The following is a 27,948-nucleotide window of genomic DNA, read 5'->3' as shown; positions in this document are numbered from 1 at the left end:
CTGCTCTCTGCTCAGTGAGAGGCCACACCAACACTCAGACAAGCACTTGAGTGGCTATTGTTGTATTCCTCTGAAGAAGCTAACAGGTGTTATGGTTTAACGTGTAGCTAATGTTAGCATCACTCTGAAGAAGCTAACAAGTCTTATGGTTTAACATGTAGCTAACGTTAGCATCCCTCTGAAGAAGCTAACAAGTGTTATGGTTTAAAGTGTAGCTAATGTTAGCATCACTCTGATAAGCTAACATGTGTTATGGTTTAACATGTAGCTAACGTTAGCATAACTCTGAAGAAGCTAACAAGTGTTATGGTTTAACGTGTAGCTAATGTTAGCATCACTCTGAAGAAGCTAACAAGTGTATTGGTTTAAAGTGTAGCTAATGTTAGCATCACTCTGAAGAAGCTAACGGAACATCAGTGAAGTCTAAACAACAGAACATGACTTGTGGGGAAAAAAGGGCTGATGTCACAGTTCCTGGTGAAAGATTTACAGCCGTCCACCAATTTAAACAGAATACACTGCCCTCTGGTGGCGAGGTAAGAACTACACTCTGACGTCATCAGCACCAAATTAAAAAGAAGTATTAATAATTATCACGATAAGCAGTACCAGTATCAGTACCAATATAAAATCCTACCAATAAAAATCCCGATCAGCGAATCACATGTCAGCGCTAACGCAAACTTAACGAAGATAAATCAAGAAGAATGCGGTTTTACGTCAACAAATTAACTTATTATTTCACCGACGTGAACCGGGATCCAAATAGAACCAGCTACTGGAGCCCGACCGGGAACATAAATATAATTTGAAGTAAAATTTCAAAAAACAATAAAATAAAATAAAATAAATGCGTTGTTTGTTTTGATGTTCAAATTTTCAGTGATTCTTCAGAGAAGGAAACAGAATTTACACACTTTAAATCTCTGACGCATCGTCTCTTACCTCACATGCTGTTCGTCGCTGCAATCAGCAGAGGATGAAGAGCACGGGCGTGTCCCGTTATGTGACGTGCCCGGTCATGTGACATGTCTGGCGGCAGTGTCTTTCTAAAAGCGGCGAAATTAACCTGAGCTTGAAATCTACGCACGCCAACCCGACTGTTATTCACATGGTAAACCAGATTTCTGTCCCCGGTAACATTTTCTAAAAACAGCGGCACCGTGTGGCGCTACAGAGCAAAAAACAAACAAACCCAAAAGCTAGAGACTCGTACTTTCAATTTGGGTGAAAAACTAAACTAAAGTGAGTTTATTATAAATGTTGAGCAGACTGTGTTTGTTCTAACTTATTTACAAGCTTTTATTCCAGAGTCAAAGTGAGATGATCAGGACCAAAACCACGAGAAACGCACGCGGCTGCCAGTGGAGGGCGCACTTTTAGCTTCTTAACAAAACACTCGCCTAATAAAATCAGTTTAAGTCTATGACATGTTTAAGACCGTGTTCACGTCTTTATCTAACTGTTTGTAAACCACTCACTCTCACACACCAAACACAGAGGAGTTGTTGGTCCACTGCTGCCTCCATCACTGAGTTCTAATGTCTGATTTTGTCATTTCGGCTTTAAAAATCCTTTGTTCACATTGACCTCAGTGACACAAAGTGACCACACGAGGCAGCAGAGGACCAGCAGCTCCTGTGTCCCCGCAGCTAAAATCACAGATTTTGTCTATGAGGTTTGGTGTGGGAGAGTGAGTGGTTTACAAACGTCAGTTTCCTGTTGTTAAAGTCTGTCTCACAGTGAGATAAAGACATGAACGTGTTCTTAAGACATCGTGGACTCAGACTGATGCAGATTCTCTGAGCCAAGTCTTTTGCTCAGTGGCTAAATCAGTCTTTCCTTGTGTCGCTGTTTTCAGAGAGAGCGAGCGTCCGTGTCTCACGCTGCTTCCTGCTGAAACAAACCTCAACAACCCTGAACGCTCCACATCACAGCTGAACCCCTCCCACCTCCCGGGAGTTCAGGCACAAGGCAAATCAAACGCACCCAGGACTAGAGCCGAGCCACAGAACGGTCACCTGAAGACTGGCTCATCAATCCAAAACTTTATGCAAGCAATCAAAAAAAACCCCAAACAACAACAAAACCGCACACATAAAACTCACAAGAGATCCGTTACAGCGACAGGAAGTGACATCATAGCCTAACAGCCTAAAAGGAAGCAGAAAACAAACGTAGACACACGTCGAGTGACGACGCCGTCCATGTTCACATCATCAGCCCTGAGAAGATCCACAGCCTCACTTGTGATTGGCCGGAGCCGGCAAGAGGGGGGCGGAGCGATCGTTGGTGATGGTCCTTTTGAGTTTGACTCCTCTGATGAGGGTCAGCATGCCGCCGCCTCCTCCTCCACCTTCCTCCTGGGTCAGCTGCTCCGGGTTCTGATCCAGGCAGGAGGGGGGAGGAGCCTGGGGCTGGTAGTGAGAGCTGTGGCCTAGACAGGGAGGTTCTGCCTGGGCCCCGGAGGACTGGACCTGGACCGGGACCTGGTGCTGCTGGTGGAACAGCCTCTGTTTCTGCTGCTGGTTCAGCTGCTGCTGGTACTGCTCTTCTCTCTGGTACTGGTCTTGTTGGTGTTGAAACTGCTGCTGTTTGTGTGGATACTGCTGCTGCAGGTGCTGTCTCTGTTGTTGCTGTTTGCTGCCCTCTGCTGGCAGGGAGGGTACAGTGGGCACAGGCACCGGGATGGGCATGTGACCCGGGACCAGCTGGTAGTATGGTGAGGAGGAGGAGGGGGGGGGTAAGGCGCTGAGGCTCTGCGTGGAAGTGCAGAGTTTACTGTGACCTAAGCCTCCTGTTCCTCCAGCAGGGGGCACTGCAAAAACATTCTCATCGCTGCCGCCACTCCCTGCGAGGGCTTTGAGCGGGACCTGCGGCGTGCAGATGGGGATGGGAACGCCGCTGATGGTTCCGCGGCGATACCCGGGCTTGGATGACGGTTTGCGCCTGATGGTCGCAGTGTGGGACGGCAGCTGGCGAACGGAGCCGCCCATGAAATCCGACTCGGCCAACAGGCTGACGGTGGAGGCGGGGCGTTTGGACTGAGCAAACTTCCTGTACTGCAGAGCGAGGTCCGAGTTCCTCGGCATGGTCGAGGACTTGTCAAAGTCGGATCGGCTGTTTCCGTGCGACAGGCGATGCAGCGAGACGGAGTCGGCGTCTCCGTGGAGGGAGATGGACTCGTAGTCGACTGGAGAGAAAAGAGGGAGGAGACTTCAGCTGCGACAGGAAGTGGACTTTAAAGCATTTCTGCATCATCTTAAAAACCTTCTATGATGAAGAGTTTTGTCATCATCAAACACAGACAGCAGCCGCAGGAAAACACAATCACTGCATTCATTCATTCACAATCGACATGCAACTCATTTACATTGAAAAGGAATAGTGTGGTTGTGTGAGGTACTGCACCTAACACAAGTAACACAAGTAAAAACATGTCTCACTGTCAGACTCACGTTTGTAATCCACTCACTCTCCCAAACCAAACCTCAGAGGACACAGGAGCTCTGCTGCCTCGTGTGGTCACTTTGTGTCTCTAAAATAAGTCTGAATGGAAATGTTCTAAAGCCGAATTGACAAAATAGGACATTTGAACTTAGTGATGGAGACAGCGGTGGATCAACAGCTCCTGTGTGCTGTGATGTTAAAATCACTGATTTTCTCTATGGGGTTTGGTGTGGGAGAGTGAGTGAGTGTGTGTGTGAGTGTGTGTGTGCGCGGGAGAGTCAGTGGTTTACAAAAGTCTGTCTCACAGTGAAGATAAAGACATGAATGCGTTCTTAAGATATCGTACACTTAAACTGCACTTAAACACTTAAACTGCACTTAAAGTCTTTTGTAAAGTGGCTTAATTCTGTCTTTCCTTGTGTGTGTGTGTGCACCAGGGGGCGCTCACAGTGCACTCAGTGTCAGGACCTCATCACAACACTAACACTCTACAGTCCAATTAAACTCTTACTGATCGACAAAAGCTGGAATTAAACACATGTTCAGCTGAACACTAGGCTTTCACAGACGCATGCAACAAAACACTCTGGGGTCAGAGACACAGAGACACAGAGGACAGTTAGTCAGAGACCTACCATAGAGGGGAGGGTCTCTCTTTACAGCTGGAAGAGAAGGACGGACGTTTAACCAAGAAAAACACAACACAGAGAACCAGAGAGGGAAACACCAGAGAGCAGAGAACAACAGTGTCAGCTTCATCCAAACAATACACACAACTCCTTCCTCATCATCCTCACATTTCTACACATTTGATGAAGAGTGAAAACTGCAGGTACGTTCAAATCGATTTGACGTCGTAAAAGGACAGAATTAAAAAACAACAGATTTATGAACGCTTCATTCTTTCACTGAACAACAAAGACATGAACGTTGGCTAGAATGTTTCCTACAGCTTCAAAATGAAAGGATATAAAGATTGATGTGTTTTAAATAACGTGCTATTCTAATCTAATGCTGTTAGATCTCACAGATATGGCTGTAAAGTGTCATTTACAAGTGTTGTTTTCATTCAGACGCAGGAGAAAGTGTCAGCACAGTGTTTTACTGTATTATCGTTTGTATGTTTTATTTATCGCTGACGTGTTTCAGCTGATTTTAAAGTGCTTTAAATGAAAGTCATTTTAGAGCCATGAAGGACATATGACTGTGGACTCACTGTGTGAGTGGATGGTGTCCTCGGAGCAGGACGGCGTGGTGGTCTGCGTGCTGTAGCCGCTGGAGCAGTGCAGAGAGTCCCTGCTGTTCCTCGGGGCGTCCGAATTCAACGCACCCAACGTCAACGCCAGCTGGTCCCGAGCCGAGCAGGACTACGGGATTTAAGGATTTAAGGAATGAACAACTGTACAGAGAACAGCTGGTATATGGTGACGTGACATTATTAAATATAATGAACATGATGATGATCAATGCAACAGAAACACGTGTGTGTGTGTGTGTGTGTGTTGACTGTACCTTCCCAGACGCCGACATGGCTCGTGCTCTCTCTCCGTGCTGTGTGTAGATGTTGTGTGGGGGGGGCAGCAGGCCGTTCTCTGGCCCTCTGCTGCCCCCTGCTGCCATCTGGTGAGCGGAGGAGCCGACTGGATCCTGTGGTGAATGAAAGCACAGTCAGTCGATGGATCCTCGTTCCACGGTTACTCAACAGATCGCCAAGTATTTTTTTTTTTTTTTTTACTTCTTCTGGAATTTGACCTTATTATTTAAAGGGATATTTCAGTCTGTCTCACAGTGAGACAGAGACGTGTTCTTCAGATACGGACGTAGACTAAACAACAAAAACAGTAAAGGATACAAAACACACGCTAGAAAACTCCCCACCACCAACTTACTGTGCGTACAATCACTCAAACACTGACACGGCACCGCTCACGCACACGGACATGAACACTGTGTACGACAGAATGATTTTACTGGAGCTGGATGAAAGATGTGCGAGGTTGAATCTTTTGCTGCGTTCACGCCGGACGACAGACGCACATTTGTTGTGAATTATTTGACGTTTTTGGCCTTTAACTATTTTGTTCGCCGTCCAAATTCCTGCGACAGTGACCGACAGCCGGTGTAAACGGTGCACCCCCGCGTGAACGCAGCATCTCGACATTTAGAGCGGACAACACAAAAAAACGTGGGACCACAGAGATGATGATGAAGACGAGGCGACACACACACACGGTTTTCCTCACAGCGTTCACATCCCTGCGGCTAACGCGGCGGCTCGGCGCGGGCTGGCGGCCGCGGCCAGGGGCGGCGTAACCATGGCGACCACGGCTGCCCTGACGACCGAGGCGCGGGGGCGAGTTCCCTTCGCTGAGGGAGCGCCCACTTTCGTCACAGCCAATCAGCAGATAAGGGGAGGAGCAGCGCTACACACAGGAGAGGATTAGAGCGTGTGTGTGTGTGTGTGTGTGTGTGAAATGTACCTTTAAGTGACAGTTCAGGCGTGGCTGAATGAGGTACTGACTCACACAGTCAGAGCCTGATCTTTGTGCGCCCCCTGCTGGCTCCCCGTGCCAATAACTAGTGTAAGCCTTGTTTTCACTCAGAATGAGCAGAACTGGTCCTCTACGCGCACTTGGCACTGGGGGCCAGCAGGGGGCGCTCACAGCTAACCCTAACCCTCATAACTGTGGTTAATACAGCCACACTTTAAAGAGTGTGTGTGTGTGTGTGTGTGTGTGTGTGTGATATTACCTGGATGTGGACTCCATCCACAGCAGAGCTGATAGAGTCCAAAGAGGGGACATGTCTCACTGATCCACACTGATAGTTACTGAAAACACACACATGATTATGAGGAGATGATAGCGCTGTAATACACACAGCTCATGTGCTAATCTTTCTTTTATTATCATTATTAGTATTATTGCAGGACTTGGCCAGGACAGTCTTACAAAAGATTTAAATTTTTTATCTCATTGAGTTTTTATTCCTGGTTAAAATGAATATTCTCATATAAAGTCATGAGTGAGTGAGTGAGTGAGTGAGTGAGTGAGTGTGTGGGTGTGTGTGTGTGTGTGTGTGTGTGTGTGAGTGTTACCTGCTGATGCTGCTCTTCCTGGACAGTGAGTTACTTGGAGAAGCTGGAGGCGTCTGGTACGTGTAGTTGAAATCAGAACCTTTTAGGTCCAAAATCACCTGAGAAACAAGGACACACACACATAAATAAATAAACATTAAAAAAACAAAAAACAGCCTGAGGGTGGTGCTCGAGGGAAGGTCAGAGGTCAAGTGTCGTACCTGCTCACTGGCTGGTGGGAGTTTGTTGGGCTCAGCTGTCAGGGTCACCAGGTCACCCAGGATGGACTGTAGGTGTGTGACCTCACCCAGCATGTTCATCTCATGGTCCTACACACACACACACACACACACACACACACACACACACACAGTAAATATACTGTTCTACTGTATAGACCAGGGTATGTGATTGGAGCGGTGCGTGTAGAAAATGAAACCATGGTAACAAACTAATAATAATAATAATAATTATTGGAATCACGAAAAACAAGCCATCAAGTTTCTGGAAATTTACCAGGAATTTACTGCCCCTTTCTGCCTCATTAAGATCAGGTTTTGGTTTCCATGAGGACTACAGGTCCTGACAAGGTCAGTGTTTCTGACAGAAAACACACATACAGACACACACAGAGAGGACTGACCAGTACAGGCTTCAGCATGGTGACGAGGGTGCAGTACCGCGCTCTCTCCTCTATGAGCGCCCTGCACACAGCTCGCTTCTCTGTGTCCTCCAGGACGGCGTAACGCACGTTGACGTCCTGCAGTGCACTGTCCAGCTGTCCCCGCGCCTCGTCCTTCCCTATACACACACACAGACACAGAGGAGGGACAGAATAAAAGTCCAGGTCTGAGACTGAAACGTTCCGTTATTGTTCAGATTACACCTGTTTGATCTTATTCTTCCAGATTAAAAACAGACAAAAAAAAATGTGACTCTGACGTTATGAAGTTTGTGTTTTGTAAAATTAGCTGCATGATTTTATTTATAAAATATGTAGCATGTTTTTGGTCAAATGAGTAGCATTTAAGAATAACACATTACAAATTACTAAACCTTTTACCAAACTTTGTAAAAAATGAGAAAAAGTCAAATTTGTAACATGTTTTTTGTGATTGTGAAATTACATATTTCTTTTGTTTTACAACAAAAAATTCCAAGAATAAGTAAAAAAAAACTTTACCACATTTTGTTGACAAATTAATTTAACTAAACATACTAAACTTAGAAAAAAAGTTTGTAAAAACAATTCAGCATGTGTTTTTTTTATAAAATGTGTAGCATTTTTTGGCAATTTACAATTGTTTGGTGAAATTAGTAAAACGTTTTTCATAAAAATAAGTTTTTATTTTAATATTAACCAGAGTAAAAAGAGACACAGTTTTTATCATAAGAACGTGTGTGAATATGTGATGATCTTGCTTATCACAGTAAACCACTCACTCTCCCATAGAGAAAATCAGTGATTTTAACATCACAGCACACAGGAGTTGTTGATCCACTGCTGCCTCCATCACTAGGTTCAAATGTCTTATTTTGCGAATTCTGCATTTGAAATATTCAAAGAAACGGTTTCCATAATTATTTGGGGAAAAACATTTGTGATGTTCCATGAACGACTTTCCACAGAAGCAAAATCCTGAGGTGATAGCCAGAAATTCTTTATGAAAAATTGGAGTAAAAGTAAAAGACTGGTCATGAGAGAGTCATGTGACACGATGCAAGGAGAATCCACGGAGTAGGGAGCTCCGCACAGCATTGCTACTTTTATCCTTTAAAATATTTACACCAGAGATATTATAGTCTAGTATACTTGTTTTTAACTAAAGGGGTGCGAAAAATGTCGAAACTGTCCAAGTCTTCGGCCTGTGGAGATATTAAAAGACATCTACAGTCGCACGGGGGCCGACGCCATGATGCAAGATCAAGACGAAGCTAACGAGCACGAGCAGCAACAAGCTAACGACATAGCTCAGGATATCAGTAACATTTACTCAACACTGACAAAGATTCCACCACTGCATCGGTAGAGGCTAAACTCTCAACATTAATCACGAGGTGACCGAGAAGGATTGGCAAGCTAACCCACCGGCTAGCAAGACGGATGTCGGACATATATGGGACAAATTACAAATGAGGCTTTCATAGACACTATGCAGTGAGTGCTGATGGGCTGAGTTGTTTACATTCTCATCCTATGCACCCAAACGTTATTTTATAGACACTGGTGGAGTCTCTTTTTCACGGTAGCGGTGCCTGAGGGATCACAGCGAGTGGAGCCCCGCGGACCTGACACGGACCGTTGGACCTTTGTTGGAGGGTCTTCTGTGGGGGTGAAATGTGCAGAGTTCAAGTTTAGCTGCGCACTTTTTTGTTTTGCTAGTTTTATGGGGATGTTCGGGTTTAGTTGCCACCACCATGTAAAGGTACTGTTTTTGTTGAATGGTTATGTGTTATTAATGTGTATGCAGGAATGTCTCCACAAATAGATTTAATGCATCTCTCCACTTGGATTGTAAATGGGATGGGGAACCCCATCAAGAGAAAAAAGGTCATGACTATGCTTAAGAATAAGAAATATGATGTGGTTTTTCTTCAAGAAACTCATATGTCAAAAGAGGAGTCTGAGAAACTCTGTGTAGGATGGGTTGGACATGTTTTTTATAGTATAGGCTCTAGCAAGAGCAAGGGTGTTGTAATTTTGGTAAGTAAATATCTTCAGTTTAAATGTCTTCAGCAAATTAAGGATGGTTCAGGTAGGGTGATTATTGTTCTGGCTGAAATACAGTCCCCTTAGAAATTCCTCATTATTATTTTAAAAGGTTTGATAGGATATCCAATATACTTTTTTTTTGTTTTACTATTATGCTTTTAATTTAAGGCACCTGGACAATTGGTCTCTCCCTCCCGAAAGAGCCCCCCCGTGGTACTGTATGGAACAAGCTGTGATGGCCCCTCTATCGCCTTTGCAAGTCTTGTCTACTAAATGAAGTAAAAAAGCTAAAACACATGCAATAATCTCTCATTTTAAATTAACTAGGGTTGCTGGAATATTTAAATTTAATCTCTTTCTGAATGTCTCTTTGAGTATCTGGTTAAATCCTAAATTACAGATAGGTAAATTTCCCATTTATTGGAAGGTATGGCAGGAGAATGGTGTGATCACATTTGGGGATCTGTATTGTGATGGTTCCTTGAAGTCCTTTGGGAATCTAGTGCGGCAGTTCAGTATTCCTACATCTCACTTTTTTAGATACTTGCAACTTCGCCATATGTTGGTGGGGGTTTTGGGTCGGTTGCATCGGTTCCCCAAGACGCAGAATTTCTAGATTAAATTATTAAGGAGTATGGAAAGGGGCATGAGGCAGCTAACTATTACTCTATGATGATTCAGACTCTTGGTGACGGGCCTATCTCAGCTCTCCAGAGGACATGGGAAAGGGATTTGAATTTGACATTTAATGATGAAGATTGGAACAGAATTTGTAGAAGTGTTAAAGTAGTCTCAAGGGATGCAAGAGTACATCTTATCCAATTCAAAATTATACATATTTTTATTGGACTCCCTCCAGATTATTAAGATTGGGATTATTAAACTGTTGACGTTGCAAATCTGAGGAAGGTAATTTAGTTCATGTTTTATGGTCATGTGATAAGGTCCAACAATATTGGATCAATATCTATGATAATTTGTGTGAGATTACAGATATACAAATTTTGTTGTTACTGTATTGTTGTATTGTTGAAATGAGAAAAATAAAAAATGTTAATCATAAAAAAAGACTGGTCACGAGAGCTCAGGCCGCGATACCCAGTTATCACCAGCAGGGGTCAGAACAACACCACACACTTTATGTCCAGGTTGTCACACTTGCGGCTGTGAGGGATCTCTGTGCATATGTTTAATGTTTAGACTCCTGCTTGCTGTTTGTTCTTTGTGAACATTTATTTGCACACGGCCAGGCAAAACTATCAGACCTGACTGTGTACAGCAGCACTCTCCCAGAGAGAAAACCAGTGATTTTAGCTGCGGGGACACAGGAGCTGCTGTGTGTGTGTGTGTGTGTGTGTGATGGTAAAATCACTGATTTTCTCTATGGACTCAATCATCATCATGATAATAATAACACAGACTGGTATGTGTCTCTAAATAAGAGTGTCCAGCTTTTTACGTCACAACACCTCAATGATCACTCTGTGACTGACGGTCATGTACACGTGTGTCTGACTCGACAGTAAATCACAGAGAACGCCAACAAACACGAGGTCTGACAGGAAGCAGAGTCCAAGAATCTTAATCCAGACTAAGAGCCATTTAAATCAAAGACATTTAATCCAGGGGAGTTATTATGAGAGGTAAGATGTGTCAATCAAACAGCAGAGAGTGCTTGTGTGTTTTTGTTTGACATCTTTAAGTGAGAGTTCAAGCGTCACTACAAACTGTCATGCATGGAGCACCAGCCTGAGGCAAACAAACTCAAACTCTGTCTCTCTTTACATGTTAGCCTCTAAGTAAAAGCCTTGGTGAATAAAATCTACGTCAGTGTAAGTCTACCATATCTTAAGAACACGTTCACGTCTTTATCTCACTGTGAGGAACAGGAAACTGAAGTTTGTAAATCACTCACTCTCCCACACCAAACCCCACAGAGAAAACCAGTGATTTTAGCTGCGGGGACACAGGAGCTGCTGGTCCTCTGCTGCCTCGTGTGGTCACTTTGTGTCACTGAAGTGAATCTGAACAGAGGATTTTAAAAGCCGAAGTGACAAAATCAGACATTTGAACTGAGTGATGGAGGCAGCAGTGGATCAACAACTCCTGTGTGTGTGATGTTAAAATCACTGATGTTCTCTATGGGGTTTGGTGCAGGGAGAGTGAGAGTTTCCTGTTGGAAAAGTCTGTCTCACAGTGAGACAAATACGTGGACATGTGACATAGACACAGCAGACTTGTGTAGACTTCAGGTGACATGGAGTCCATGAGGTGAGTCTTTGGTTAAAGTGGTTCAAATGTGATTTTCCTGGTTTTAATAACTGGTTATAAACATGACAGAGCAGCTGCAGAGCAGATTGAGGCATGAAGAGTGAAACCCAGTTACTTACAACCTCTCACACTGAAGAGCCTCTTCAGCCAAGAACCAGTCTGTTAACATTCCTCACGCACACAGGTACTGTTAGCCTCAGGCTGGATAAAATGAGGAGTCACCAGCACTGTTAACAAGCCACTGAGCCAGAGACAGAAATACTTAATACTCATCATTCTCTGAAAATAAACAAAGACGGAAGAATACAATTGAATCCAAAAACAGTAGGGAACTAAGTTTAAAGTAATTCAGTTCAAGTAAGTTTAACTCAATCCAAAATGAGTTTGTCTAACTCATGACTTATCCATGACCCATCTTCAGAACATGTTCACATCTTTATCTCACTGTTACACAAACTTTTAAACTTTAGTCTGTAAAGCACTAACTCTCCCACACCAAACCCCACAGAGAAAACCAGTGATTTTATCACACACACACACACACACACACACACACACACAAACAGAAGGTGTTAATCCACTGCTGCCTCCATCACTAGGCTCAAATGTCTTATTGTGACATTTCAGCTTTAAAAATCCTTTGTTCAGATTGACGTCAGTGACACAAAGTGACCACACGAGGCAGCAGAGGACCAGCAGCTCCTGTGTCCCCGCAGCTAAAATCACTGGTTTTCTCTCTGGGCTTTGGTGTGTGAGAGTGAGTGGTTTACAAACGTCAGTTTAAGGACTCTAAGGTCAAAACAAAGTAGTAAAACCTATTTTTTAAGATCCACATTGACTGAGCTTTGAGGCCTAGTTATGATCAATGTTAGATTTGTCAATGGGTGGAGCCTGCTGTCCATGCTCCGCCTTCATAAAGGAACGAGATGAACCGAGTCTGAGCGCAGCAGATGTCTGCTGATTCACTACTGCAGTCACTCATCCACAGCAGACCACCTGCGTCACACACTGATGATGTCATCAAAGCTCAGGTAGCTCAGTTGAGCCGTGTGAGGCAGGTCGAGACATGACTCGGCTGTATGCAAAAACTGACTCCGAAGGCAAATCAGACCCAGTTGCACACTTCATCCTCCTTCAACGTCTTTGTCGTTGCTTCCGTTTGTCTGTGCTGAGTTTAGCCACTGGACACAAGACTCATCTGAAGTCTTCAATGTCTGAAGAACATCATTTCAAACTTCCAACAGTGATTTTCTGACTGAAAACTGACGCACACACACCAACCCTGCTGGTCCTCTGCTGCCCCGTGTGGTCACTTTGTGTCACTGAGGTCAATCTGAACAAAGGATTTTTAAAGCCGAAACGTCACAATAAGACATTTGAGTGTAGTGATGGAGGCAGCAGTGGATCAGCAGTGTGTGTGTGAGGTTAAAATCACTGCTTTTCTCTATGGGGTTTGGTGTGTGAGAGTGAGTGGTTTACAGAGATAAAGACGTAAACACGTCCTGAAGACATCATGGACTCACTCTGAACTATATGACATCATCTTTCTCTTCATTATTCCCACAGTCTTTAATGCAACCACTTGAAAACAGGGTTTCCCTCTTCTTTTCGGTTCAATTCTCTGTCATTAAATGCACTTGTGTTTTTCTTCTCCCCTCCTCCTCCTCCTCCTCCTCCTCCTCTCAGTCTATCTCTCTGTAACCACAGTAACCACCGTTGAGTCATGAGGAGATGACTTCAACCTCTTCCTCTCCCCCACCTCTCCTTCTCTGGGCAGAACAAAATGAGTCAGCACTTTTTCTTACCCATCCACTCGTTTATCTTCCCCACTGCGGCTCGAAAAGTGACACACGATCGAATGCGGCGTTGTTTGAAAAAAGTATCCGCAGTGCACATGCCAGGCCTGTGTGTGGCGCTGTAGCTCTGACAAAGACAAACACCACATGTACCATTCTGAAGCTTCAAAGCCAGTTAAATGAAAGAAAATCATCATTTTAGATCATTTCCTCGTCAGTGAAGGATGGTTTCACATCTTTGCTGCGCCGACACTAGAACTGCAACTAATTCATTAATCGCCAACAGTTTCTACATGATTAAAACAGAAGACAGAAACCTATAAAGATCAATGTCTATACTTATGACACGACGAAGAACGTTTTAGGTGGAAATTAAAGTTTTCTTGCACTATTTCCAAGTTCATTTTAGATATTTTGAAGCTTCGAGGACAGTTTTATTTAAGAAAATCTACTTATTCCTGATCAGTGAAAATTGCTCTCATGTTTCTACTCTATAATCCATCAATTATTCATCAATGACTTAAGTTTTAAAACCACTTTCTGTCATTTTTCAGCTTCTTAAATGTGAATATTTGATAGTTTATTTGCTCCACAAAACAAAGAAAATCCTTCAAATGGAATCATTTTGTTTTGTGGACACAAACAAGACTTCATTTCTGTGTTTGACAAACACTGATCGGTATTTCCTGACATTTCATGGACCAAACAAGCACGAAGCAAGAACATAATCTCCAGGTTATTAGACGACGAGCATCATCAACAGTGTACTGAATGAATGCTGGAGCTTTAAAAACACGACAAGATTCCCAGCGCTCATCCTTCACTCTCCTCCTCTGTCTGTCTGTGAGCAGTCTGAAGTGGTTACACACCACATAATGACAGAGCACACACACACACACACACACACACAATGATCAGTGATAGAGCAGATGTTTACAGTTTTGTTGAAGTTTTTCTTTCTGTCCCGTTACCCCCACAGTCAACAAACGGAAAATGAGAACTGAGGTGAACTGAGGGGAAAGAGGCGGAGCTTACATAACTGGGGGGGGTATTCGAATCTTAAGCATCACTAAACCGGAGCTTGTTGGCAGGGTTGGTGGAAAATACCTGCAGCTGCAGAGGAAAACTGTTGAGAGCCATGTTCATTGAGAGGACTCACACACACACACACACACACACACACACACACACACACACACACACACACACACACACACACACACACACACACACACACACCTGTGTCGTCTTCTCTCACAGAAACTTAAAGGCAGAGTTTTGTTCAGATATAGTATACAGTAACATCCTGGACGCTCAGTGTGAACTCACGCTCCCACACCAAACCTCAGAGAAAATCAGTGATTTTAACATCACACACAGTTCAAATGTCTTATTTTGTCTCTTCAGTGTTTGAAATCCTTTGTTCAGATGGACCTCAGTGACACAAAGTCACCACACGAGGCAGCAGTGGACCAGCAGCTCAAATCACTGATTTCCTCTCTGGACTTTGGTGTGGGAGAGTGAGTGGTTCACAGATGTACTGTATGTCTCACAGTGCAGACAAAGACGTGATCGTGGACTTACTCTGTTTACAGTTGATTATTACAGACATTTCCAGGATTGAAAATGTGAAGATGACATTTTTAAACATTTCCATTGACCGTTGGAAGCGTTTTCAATCATCTTCACTGCGGCACAAACGGCAGCGGAGCGGGAAAAAACATGCTCAGAGATGTTAACGCCACATCACACGTCTCTGTTTACCATGGGCGTGTCTGCAATGAGTGTGTGAGCGCTATTTTAGTCAGTGCATTTGGTTACTGGATTTGTCAAGAGGGAGGACATGGAGGATACGTGTGTGTGTGTGTGTGTGTGTGTGTGTGTGTACATGTTCCAAATAAGGTCGTCTCAGGTCTTTTCCTGACGAGCTCTGGAGTCTCTGTAGTTAAGCTCTGACACAGAAACACACCACATGTACTATTTCTAAGAAGCTTCGAGGACAGTTTTATTAAAGATAATCAACTTATTCCTGATCAGTGAAGATTGCTTTCGTGTTAATAACAAAGTTAAGTACAAATTTGTACTTTTGTAATTTTGTTTTTCTACTTTCTTTCATTTTCAGCTTCTTAAATGTGAATATTTTCTACTTTCTGTCATTTTCAGTTCCTTAAATGTGAATATTTTCTACTTTCTGTTATTTTCAGCTTCTTAAATGTGAATATTTTCTACTTTCTGTCATTTTCAGCTTCTTAAATGTGAATATTTTCTAGTTTCTGTCATTTTCAGTTTCTTAATTGTGAATATTTTCTACTTTCTGTCATTTTTCAGCTTCTTAAATGTGAATATTTTTTAGTTTCTGTCATTTTCAGTTTCTTAAATGTGAATATTTTCTAGTTTCTGTCATTTTCAGTTTCTTAAATGTGAATATTTTCCTACTTTCTGTCATTTTTCAGCTTCTTAAATGTGAATATTTTCTACTTTCTGTCATTTTTCAGCTTCTTAAATGTGAATATTTTCTAGTTTCTGTCATTTTCAGCTTCTTAAATGTGAATATTTTCTACTTTCTGTCATTTTTCAGCTTCTTAAATGTGAATATTTTCTAGTTTCTGTCATTTTCAGTTTCTTAAATGTGAATATTTTCTACTTTCTGTAATTTTTCAGTTTCTTGTTGTCCAGGTGTCTGGTCGCTATAGAAACAACCATCAATGAAAATGAAGTGACTTCAAGACTCACTGTGTCACGTGTCATGTTTGAGGATGAAGCAGACATCTTCGTACCTTTTTTCACCTTCTTCTGCAGTTTGATGGTGTCTGATGATTTCTTCTTGATGTCCGCTCTCACTTTCTTATACTCTGAAAAAAAGAACAAAGCACAGTCTATAAATTTTGTTATCTGCTGCAGGTCTGCCCGTGTGTGTGTGTGTGTATAAACGCGTTACCTTTGGCGTGATCTTTGTCCAGCTGACTGGCCACTTTTTTCCACTCCTCCATCTTCAGCTCCAGTGGCGTGATGAGACTCTCTGACAGAGCTCTGAGATAACAACAACAACAACAACAAACAAACCATAAAAAAACAAGATGAAATCATTATTTTTAAGTTAAGGTCAAGTACATTTTAATTATGTCAGCCCAAGTCTGCAATATCTCACTGTTAGACAAACAGGAAAGTAAAGTTTATAAACCACTCACTCTCCCACACCAAACCCCATACAGAAAATCAGTGATTTTAACATCACACACACAGGAGTTGTTGATCCACTGCTGCCTCCATCACTAAGTTAAAATGTCTTATTTTGTGACTTTGGCATTTGAAATATTTCATTGAGACTTAACTCAGTGACACAAAGTGACCACATGAGGCAGCAGAGGACCAGCAGCTCCTGTGTCCCCGCAGCTAAAATCACTGATTTTCTCTATGAGGTTTGGTGTGGGAAAGTGAGTGGTTTACACACTTCAGTTTCACAGAAGAATAGCTGCACAAACCTGTGTGTGTGTGTGTGTGTGTGTTGTGTGTGAAATGAAAGACAGTAATGACAAATGTTCAAATCAGGACACACACACACACGCACGCACACGCGCGCACACACGCGCACACGCACGCACAGCATGTTAGTACAGGTAAAGGTGTGATGACGCCTTGTCTAACAGTGTGGGTAATTACACACCATAATTATCTTCAGCTAATACATGAGAAAAACAACTGTGTGCATGCATGTGTGTTTGTGTGTGTGTGTGTGTGTGCGTCTCTTACGTTGTAAACAGTTTGAGTTTGGACTCGATGCTGCGGTGTCTCATGCACATCCTGGTCAGCGCTGAGCCGATCTCCTTTGTGGCTCCTGGGGAAAAAAGCAGAAACAATCTTCATTTATATCAAATCCAACTTTATCTGTAAAGCACTTTAAAACGACCATATATAGCACTTTTCATGCATATGAATGCAACACAATGTGCATATAACCACACACACACACACACATCCATCCATTCTCCACCACTTATCCAAGGTTGGGTCGCAGACGCCCAGACTTCCCTCTCCCCGGCCACCCGAGGCGTTCCCAGGCCAGCTGAGAGCCATGGTCTCTGCAGCGAGGCCTGGGTCTCCGCCCGGACGCATCCTCAGACCAGATGCCCGAGCCACCTCGTCTGGCTCCTGACGATGCAGAGGAGACGACTCCGGGATGACCGAGCCTCAGACCTCCGTGATGTGGTTCTGTCAGTCACCACCCACAGCCGGTGGAACATCGAGGTCAGGAACCAACACTGACCACTGAACCGTCGCCGTCTTCACCGCGACGGACCGACGCAGAGCCCGCGTTACTGCAGACGCCGCACCGGATTTCACTCCCGCCCCAGAGAGGGCACTCCAGCTGCTTCACAGCATGGTCACGGTGAAGGAGGAGAAAGCCACCATTTCTTTAAATGATGCGAAATGAACAGTCAAGTCCCGTAAATTTACCATGGAAAGTTTCTGGAAATTTACCGGGAATTGTCCTCCCCTCATCACAGGAGAGAGCCTTATAACTGAACGTGTTTGTGGTCCGAGTTCTTCTGCTCAGTGTCCACTTACGACGCAAAACGTTTATTCAGCAACACGTGAATTACGTGTGTGTGTGTGTGTGTGTGTGTTGAACACAGAAGGCATTAGGTGCCTTTGTGTTCAGACATGTTTAATGGATCTCAGAGTCGAGTGTGGATGACTGGAGAGAAGAATGTGACCTGACAAGTTCAGACAGACACAGAGATTCCGAGTGGGAGTGAGTTTGTTTTTCATTCTCATTTCTTTCTTTGGTGTTTTCGTGTGCGGCTGAGAAGCAGCTCGACAGATGAGCTCATCACAACACAACCAGAGACAGGTGACATGCAGAGAACACACACGTCACAGTGTCATTGGCTGCAACGAGTGATTGTTTCTCAAAGGTCTCGTTTGTCTTGATTGACTTTTAATGATTTCTTTGTTTTATGGAGCAAAGAAACCACAGGACACTCACATTCCACACATGTATGATCATGTTATTGGAGGTCAGAGGTCAGATTGAGTGACTGCTGGACCTTCAGAGCAACACAGAGCTACAACTGACTGGTTATTGTCACGTTCATGTCACTCATGACAACAGTGAACCTATAGGGGGCAGCAGAGCATTAAACTAATGATTTATTTGTTATATGGAGCAAAGAAATCAGAAAAACCCACTCAAAACCGATGAATGATCGATGAATCGAGTCATTGTTTCAGTCCCATTTGTGATAAAGGGACAGACGGCGGCTCGTCTGTCGCGCTGTGGCACAGATTAACAAACTATGAACGCGTTCAGGTGAATGTGACAACGCCAACTGACGACAGCGACACAGCAACTCACTCTCTGTCTTTACACTGATGCAGTTATTGATTAACTGAGCAGCTGAGCAGTCCATCAGTCAGTCAGGATGACACACACACACACACAGAGCTGACCTCAGGAAACGTCCGATAGAAGAAGTCAGCACTCACTTCATTATCTTGTGATCTGTGCTTGTGTGCGTGTGTGCGTGCTTTGAAAAGCCACATGATTGTGGAGACGTCAACAGTTTCCTCCGCTGCGGGGGAAAGCAGTCATGAGGAAACACACCAGAGACGAGAAGATCCAGCTTTGAAAAGAATCAGCTGATAATGATGAGATTTTATTCTTCCTCTTTTTTTTGTTTTTTTTAACGCTGTCATTAATACAGTCGGTGCATATCGTTACTTCACTACTACTGTCCTTCTGTTATGACACAGACGTTTCCATGCCAACCAGTTTGTGTCAGTCAGTCACGTCGGCGCTGCTCACAGGACAAATACCAACACGAGACACACAAACTAAAGTCAGTTAAGAACGTGTTCACGTCTTTATCTCACTGTGAGAAGGACGTTTGTGAACCACTCACTCTCCCACACCAAGAGAGAAAATCAGTGCAGGGACACGGGAGCTGCTGGTCCTCTGCTGCCTCATGTGGTCACTTTGTGTCACTGAGTTCAATCTGGGCAAAGGATTTTTAAAGCCGAAGTGACAAAATAAGACATTTGAACTTAGTGATGGAGGCAGCAGTGGATCAACAACTCCTGTGTGTGATGTTAAAATCACTGATTTTCTCTATGGACTGAACATCAGCACATGGACCCTGTCGCGCTGTGTGAGCCACCATCACACTGATGAAGTGCAGTGAAACATGTTTTGACACATTCTCTCACACACACACACACACACACACACACACACACACACACACACACACACACACACACACACACACACACACACACACACACACACACACACACACACACACACACACACACACACACACACACACACACACACACACACACACACACACACACACACACACACACACAGCTGTCAGTCCATCAGCGCTGATAACACACCAGAACCATGAGAACATGAACTTTGCCATGGCAACATAACCACAGACCCACCAGACCGGTTGTGTCTCGCACACACACACACACACACACAGTCCCCTGTCGGTGTTATAAACGGCTGAGAGAAGAAAACAATTACTCCTGGCGTTCTTCAGCTCATTCTGTCTTTCACACATGCACACGCACGCACACGCACACACACAGCAGCTGACGGACTGAAGAAACTGAGAGAGACAGAGAGAGAGACAGAGAGACAAAATAGAGCAGGAGACAGCTGTCAAAACACAGGTGCACACTCTCACACACACACAGGAATGTGCTTGGTCGACGCGCTGTCTGTAAAGGCCATGTTAGCTTTGTGCTAAGCTAACTGCTAAGAGACAACAACAGTCCTGTGTCCACTGTGAGACAGACTTTTCCAACAGGAAACTGAAGTTTGTAAACCGCTCACTTTCTCACACCAAACCCCAGAGAGAAAACCAGTGATTTTAACTGTGGGGACACAGGAGCTGCTGGTCCTCTGCTGCCTCCTGTGGTCACTTTGTGTCACTGAGGTCAATCTGAACAAAGGATTTTAAAAGCTGAAGTGACAAAATGTTGTTGAACTTAGTGATGGAGGCAACAACTGTGTGTGTGTGTGTGAGATGTTAAAATCACTGATTTTCTCTATGAGGTTTGGTGTGGGAGAGTGAGTGGTTTACAAAGTCTGTCTCATGAGATAAAGACGTGAACACATGAATAAAATCATTTTAGCGTCTCAGATTGGTTGACCTTCAGTATTAATCCTCTCACACTTCCTTCCCCTCACTCAGGTCAGGATAGTTTTGCTCATTGTTTCACAGAGCGAATAAAAAAACATCAACAACCAGCAAACGTTTCACACTGCAGCTTTAAATCAAGAAAACAACTATGTGCAAAAACAGTGTCGGATGAAATGTTTGAAATAATGAGACAAGACGGAGCAGGTCTGAGACCAGGCGTCCAACACGGGAGCGGCCATGATTCAACACACACACCGTACACACTCTCGTTACTGGATTTCCTTTAAAATACCAAGAGTTACATAATCACACCAGCAGCTGAGTGTCTCATCAAAGCCTGAGCACACACACGCATACGCACGCACACACACACACTGAGTTAATGAGCTCCCTCATGATCCCATTGCATATAATGAAAAGACAGAGAGAGAGAGAGAAAAAGAGGACAAAGCTCTCTCTTAGGTCATTACAGTACATGTCATTTAGCAGACGCTTTTATCCAAAGCGACTTACAATGGAATCGAGTACAATCAGCCAGGGGTGGAGTCGTACTTGCAACCATTGCAACCATGATGTCTTTCGCAATCAGGGTACTGGTCTGAACCACTGATCCACTCCACCCCCACTGATGTGATGTCCACATAATGTGTGTGTCTGTGTGTCCAGGTATTACTAATGTTGTGGGGACCTAAACCTGTTCACACAGTCACACTATAGGGGCTTGTCTTCCTTGTGGAGACAAAAATCAAGTCCCTATAACGTAAATGACTACATTTTAAGGTGAAGATATGTTTTAAGGTTAGGTTGAGGGTAAGGTCAGGGTTAGGCCAAGGTTAAAGTTAGAGTAAGTCTCCAGGAAATGAATGTAAGTCAATGCAATGAATGTCGAACATGTGTGTGTGTTTACCTCTGGTCCCGGTTGCCATGTCTGCCACCTTCTGAAAAGCGTCCAGAAAAGCTCCTGTTACCACGATGGTCGTCCTGAACAACACACACACAATATGTCAATATACACATGTGAACATGTTCATGCATCAAACTAATTAAGATCATATGAAAACTGAGCCAGACAGACAGACAGACAGACACATCGGTCAGCTGTGGATCCGTCGACTGAAGCATTTGAAATAACCCTGATTTAAATTTCGACCCAAATAATCATGATTAGGATTTGTCATCCATAATCGAGCAGCACATGTTGGGACTCAGAGTGTGTGTGTGTGTGTGTTCTGTGCACAGTAACACAACTGATTACTTTCATTTGACAGCAACATTGTAGCGCTATGAACCCACTGGTTAGGACATTGATAGACAGGCACTCCTTGCATCTATAATAATGAGACCTGCATCGTCACATGACACAGAGAGAGAGAGAGAGAGAGAGACACACAGAGAGACAGAGAGAGAGAGAGGTACCAGACGAGCTTTACTCTCACAGGACGAAGGGCAGGTCAACATGTGACTCACTCACTGTTGTTTACTTGTAACTGGGCAGAGTGAAGCAAAGCAAACAACACAGTGTGTGGTTCAGACGGATGAAAGAGACGCAGCAGGAGGGGAAAAGCCAGTCTGCATGGCAAACACACTATTTAACTAAAGGGGGAAAGAAGGAGGGGAAAATAAAGGGCTTTTATTTTGAAAGGCTGGACTGATGGAGCCATTCAAGAGGCCAGTTGTCTTCAAAGGCCTCTGTCGGGAGAGAAACTTGATACATTATCATCATCATAGTCGTCAATGGACGTATTGTCTCTGTGTGCTCCATTACACACACACACACACACACACACACCAAATCTTAGTCCTAAAATTTAACAGCACCTCAGAAATGAGGTTCTCATTAGGACCAGGTTTTGGTCTACTGGATCTGACAAGATCAGTGTTTATGACAGAATAATGTCCTAAAGAGGTAACAAATGCAAGAACACACGCACACACCCCTAGAAAACTTAACTAAGGGGATCAGGTGACCTAGCTGTCAATAGGTTGTATACACGTATACACACACACACACACACACACACACACACACGTTTGTGCCACTATTCTTCTCAGGACTCTGCATCTAATTTCCATTCACTTATACAGACTAAACAAATCCTCATCACTAACCATAACCATAACCAGATAATGACTAACCCTAACCTCAACCTGTAGCCACAGTTCAAATCTTAGTCCTAAACCTCAGAAATGTGGTTCTGCCTCATTAGGACCAGGTTTTGGTCTCCACAAGGACACCACTGGTGTTTATGACAGAAAAGATCCTGAAGAGGTAACAAACACAAGAACACTTCAATGGGAAACCTTGACATGTATTTGTACATTAAATTCATTAATTCATTTATTTATTTAACTAGTTTTGTTCTGATTTCATTATTGATTATTGTCAGTGTTCATATTAATGTTTGAATATGTCAATAAGACACGTTCACAAACAAAAAGGAAACGCACATCCATCCAAAAACAGGTAGGGGTCATACGTGTGTGTGTGTGTGTGCGTGTGCGTGTGTGTGTGTGTGCGTGTGCGCGTGTGTAGCTGGCTGACTGGCGGGGCTAATGGCCTGTGACCGCCTGCAGCGATGCTTATCAAAGTAAACTGGTCTACTGGGAAAAACAGCTGAAGCTACTGTTGTTACATGAAGCTACTGTGTGTGTGTGTGTGTGTGTGCGTGCGTGCGTGCGTGCGTGCGTGCGTGCGTGTGTGCGTGCGTGCGTGCATGCGTGTGTGTGTGACAGAGCGACTGCTGAACATGTGCTGCATCCACGTCAATAAAACAGTCACAGGTTTCTGCTGCTGTGCAGACACATTGACTGTGTCCTCTGCATCGAGTGAACACAGCAGTGATTTCCTGACTGTTAAATGAACTTTGACCCCAAAACACATTGACGTTCATCATCATCATCATCATCATCATCATCATCATCAGCAGTTTGTGGTCCTGTCCTCACGTAGTTTTATTCTTCAGTCCACGTGTAAACAGATTTTCCGGGGTTCAGGGTTTACGTGTGTGGATGGGGGACAACGTCATGTTTGTCTCAAATAGCTGTTTGGACATTGTTATGAAAGCTGTGCATCAATGTCCCCACCTTTGACTAAATGTCCTCACAGTAACTAAATGTCCCCACTGTAACTAAATGTCTTCACTGTAACTGATTGTCCTCACTTTAATCCAGTTGTGAGTCTTTTTCTCACAACTGAAAACCGCCTGGAAGATGTTGTATGATTATTGTGCTCGTAAAATAACTAACTAAGATTTTAATAACCAAGTAAGAAACAAAAGGGTAAATGTGCTCTTATATTATGGTATGTTCTACATGTTGGTTTAAATGTGCTCTTATATTATGGTATGTTCTGTATGTTGGTTTAACGTGAACGTTTCTTACCTGAGCTGTGACTGTAACTTGGCTCCTTTGGATAAAAAATCCTCCCATGTAGGATAACTGGCCTGAAGTAAACACAAACAACAACCACATTAAAACTTTAACATAACATGAAATGACATGAAATTCAAGCACTTTTCAAGGACTTTCCAGGACCAGTTCCCTCATAATTCAAGGACTTAATGTACAAACACAGCTTAAGATTTAATTTCTCTCTTTCTTAACTTTACTCGCTCATTGTTCTGCACGGAATCACGCGTCAACAGTAGAGAGGGCGAGACAGAGGATAGTGTCCACAACACCGCGAATAATGATGTCTCCACGTTTGTCCTGCGTCAGCCTCATCTACGCACATCAAGCAACGCGGGGCATGAACCAGTAGGTGGCGTTGTAACAAACAAGGGATACATTTACCTCAACATCAAGTTAATATCTTTACTGTGCAACATTCAAGCACTATCAATGACCCCATGTCTATTTTTCAAAACCTTTCAAGGCCTTAATTTTCATTTATTTTTTCAATTTCACAGACTTTCAAGGATTTCAGGGACGCATGGGAACCCTGAAAAGGACATCAGTTGCAAGGGACATTTACCTAAATATCAACTTCACTTAAACATTTCACAACATTCAAACACTATTAATGACCCATGCCTATCATGGGAGATTTTCAAGTGTTTTTTTTTTTATTCACAAACTTTCAAGGACCCATGGTTTCCACTAAACTGAAGACTTTGGAGCTGGATCAATAAATAACATTATCTAGATCACATGTGTCAAACTGGTGGCCCGGGGGCCACATGTGGCCCTCCAATCGATTACATGTGGCCCCCCCGGCCAGCCTACCACTGTGCGAGGTGATGGAATAGAGACAGAATAAGACTAAATGTATTTGCCGGCAATAATTTCATAATAGTAATAAGAAATTTGGTTGTAATCATTGCTTTATTAAATGTATTACACACAAAACATGAAATTACATATATTTAAGCTGTTTTAATCACAATTATCCTCGTCATTATTTGCTAAATTTTCAATTTAATTCTCTGTTTTTGTGCATCATAAATGTTTTTATTGTGAATCATTTTATATCAAAACAAGCACTTTTACTTTGAAATTCTGTCTAATATCATAATGAATATCTTATATTGCCCACCGGCTACTAAACTGTTGTTTTTTCCACTTTTTTTCCCCTCTATGTCGGCCCCCGCTTGAACAGACTACATGCTCATTGGCCCCCAGGTCATTTAAGTTTGACACCCCTGATCTAGATGCACATTCACATTTAAGAAGCTGAAAAATGACAGAAAGTAGAGAATATTCACATTTAAGAAGCTGAAAAATGACAGAAAGTAGAAAATATTCACATTTAAGAAGCTGAAAAATGACAGAAAGTAGAAAATATTCACATTTAGAAGCTGAAAAATGACAGAAAGTAGAAAATATTCACATTTAAGAAACTGAAAAATGACAGAAAGTAGAAAATATTCACATTTAGAAGCTGAAAAATGACAGAAAGTAGAAAATATTCACATTTAAGAAGCTGAAAAATGACAGAAAGTAGAAAATATTCACATTTAAGAACCTGAAAAATGACAGAAAGTAGAAAATATTCACATTTAAGAAACTGAAAAATGACAGAAAGTAGAAAATATTCACATTTAAGAAGCTGAAAAATGACAGAGAAACACTCAAACTGATTATTAGTTTATCAACACAGTTGCTGATTCATTTAGTGCAGACCTGGGCTTTTTACGGTATGTCAGTCATAAACACAGATGAACAAATATTTATGCTGCGCATGCAATACAACTGTGTTGTAGGACTGCTAAATGTTTCTTTACAGAGGTTCTTCTCCAAGGTAAAGCCGTGTGCTTAGTTTGTGGTACACAAGTCGCTGTGTTTAAGGATTACAATCTGAATTGCTACGACGTGACCAAACACAAAGAGAAATACAAGAACTTATCTGATGAAAAGCGCACAAAGTCGCACGCAGCCTATATCGAAGACAGAAGAGCGGAAACAATTAATCGATGAATCGATTATTAATTGATTACTATATTAATCGGCAACTATTTTGATAATCGATTAATTGGTTTGAAGCTTTTTTCACGATTAAAACACAATTTCCGATAGTTTAAGCTTCTTAAATGTGAGTATTTTCTTCATTTCTTTGCTCTGGATAACAACAAAGTCATTAAAAGTTAATCATTTTGGTTTGTGGACAAAACAAGATTTGAGAACATCATCATTTCCAGGTTTGACGAACACGATCAACATTTTTTAAGGTTTTCTGATATTTTATGAACCAAACGATTAATCGAGAAAATAATCGACAGATTAATCTATTATGAAAATAATCGTTAGTTGCAGCTCTAGAAGACAGCGTTAAGAACGATGTCTGTGGTAAGTTCAGGAGCTATCATTATCTCCCTCCACATTTATTATCTTATTATCTAACCAGCGAAGCTCCGTCACTCGTATGTGAACTCATCCAGTGTGATTGCAGCATTAGTGTGGGTGTGTGTGCGTAAGCGTGCACCACAGTAGTATAGTATAATAGTATTCATTATATAGTGAAGTAATATGATATTTTCAATAGAGTTGGTTAGTAATTGTGTTTATTGTGTGTTTGTATGCTGCCCAGTTTACACCAAAACAATACAATTTACTGCTTTATTAGATAAAAGAGATAAAAGTTAATTCAAATTCATTCAAATTTGGCCCGGCCCTCAACAATATTTTTTGTTTCTCATGTGGCCCCATGGGGAAAATAATTGCGCACCCCTGATTTAGTGAGTGATTAATCGTTGCAGCCCTGGTGAAATGAGTCTTGATTATTCTGCTGACTGGCTGTGCCACCAGTCGCCCAAACCTTAAATTCTGCCTGGACGTGTTGTGACGGTGGAGAATGTCACAGTCCATCGCAGACAAAACACCCCACCCCAGCACAGCACAGCACGCACGCACACACACACACACACACACGACTCTGACTCTCTCTCTCTGCTGGAGCTAAATGAGGAACCTGGGACCTGCAAGGGTCACGGACCGTGTCCCACAGAACAGCTGCAAACTGAACAGCTGTCAAAAATCACCACCAGCGGTTTGTGGAGTCTATTATATCATGATGAAGTGATGACTTCTCCTGGTTGCAGTGATAATCATCATATGTGTTATAATGAATGAATGAATGAATGAATAAGGTCATGTTTCCTGGTCTTCACAGGTGTCAGAGTGTGTCATCACATCTCACTGTCTAATCCTGACTCACTCTACTGAGCAAAATCAGGACAGACAAAGAGTAACCAATCAGCAGGCAGATTCCTAAGCCCCGCCCATCAGTCACAATCGCCAAAAACCGCCAGGGAGTGCAGAAAAATTAGCAAAAAAACACAAGTGAGTGAGTGTAGGTGAGTGAGTGAGTGAAGGAGGGAAGGTGAGTGAGTGAGTGTTTAAACAGAAACACAGGTGACCCAGAGTGGATGAGGACGTGTCAACATCAGGTTAATGGTTTGTTTTCTGTGTGTGACACAGACTTTCCTTCTCTCTTCTTATCACACATGACTCACAGGGTTTGCTGTTTCTTTAACACTGACTGAATGTCCTCCTTTAACACTTGGCCTGTCCTTCAGCTGTCACTCAAATGTGCCATCTTTCAGGTAACATCAGCAATAAACAGGGCTCCCACACTGTGGGTGACATCACGTTTCCAGGCTTTCCAGGACAAATGCCAATTCAAGGGCCTTGCTTGAATTTTGTTTGTCAAATTCATAAACTTTCAAGGATGTCAAGGATGTCAAGGACGTGCGGGAACCGTGAATGAAAATGTTTACATTGACGATTCAAACGTTAAAGTAAGCTCCTTATAACTAAACTAATGAATACATTTGGTGTTGGTAGTTGTTGGAGATTAACCCACGTTATTAGGATTGTTAAATAGTTTTAACTGATCCACAGTTTGGCGCTGTTGGGCTTCATTTGTGTGTGGGGCGTCTCTTCCTGTGACAGGACTCTGGCCAGTCAGTGGCCGGCAGTCCGACCAATCATCGTATAGTACCTGCTTAGCACGCTTGGAACCTTGCCGGAGCAGGTACTAAATAT

At 42.9% G+C, this 27,948-nt stretch overlaps 1 protein-coding gene across 2 annotated transcripts in view; it reads right to left on the bottom strand.

The window, feature by feature from the left end:
* Positions 1–27,948, bottom strand: part of mtss1 (MTSS I-BAR domain containing 1) — a 35,825-nt gene that overhangs the window by 518 nt on the left and 7,359 nt on the right. Inside the window, exons 2-14 of one of the 2 annotated variants that reach the window (XM_058631007.1) lie at positions 23,848–23,909; positions 21,374–21,447; positions 17,057–17,141; positions 16,245–16,336; positions 16,084–16,158; positions 7,170–7,327; positions 6,748–6,855; positions 6,548–6,645; positions 6,202–6,280; positions 4,963–5,097; positions 4,667–4,817; positions 4,086–4,112; positions 1–3,193 (exon numbers count right to left, since the gene is read on the bottom strand). The exon at positions 1–3,193 is cut by the window's left edge and continues 518 nt beyond it. In XM_058631007.1, the coding sequence (XP_058486990.1) occupies positions 2,244–3,193; positions 4,086–4,112; positions 4,667–4,817; positions 4,963–5,097; positions 6,202–6,280; positions 6,548–6,645; positions 6,748–6,855; positions 7,170–7,327; positions 16,084–16,158; positions 16,245–16,336; positions 17,057–17,141; positions 21,374–21,447; positions 23,848–23,909 (2,094 nt within the window). In that variant the 3' untranslated portion in view covers positions 1–2,243. The remainder of the gene's footprint in view (positions 3,194–4,085; positions 4,113–4,666; positions 4,818–4,962; positions 5,098–6,201; positions 6,281–6,547; positions 6,646–6,747; positions 6,856–7,169; positions 7,328–16,083; positions 16,159–16,244; positions 16,337–17,056; positions 17,142–21,373; positions 21,448–23,847; positions 23,910–27,948) is intronic. The other variant, XM_058631008.1, reaches the window with a different exon arrangement.

Source organism: Solea solea, chromosome 6, assembly GCF_958295425.1.
Source record: "Solea solea chromosome 6, fSolSol10.1, whole genome shotgun sequence".
Classification (NCBI taxonomy): domain Eukaryota; kingdom Metazoa; phylum Chordata; class Actinopteri; order Pleuronectiformes; family Soleidae; genus Solea; species Solea solea.
The sequence above is the reverse complement of the archived record's forward strand: the minus strand, read 5'-3'. Positions and strand labels throughout refer to the sequence as shown.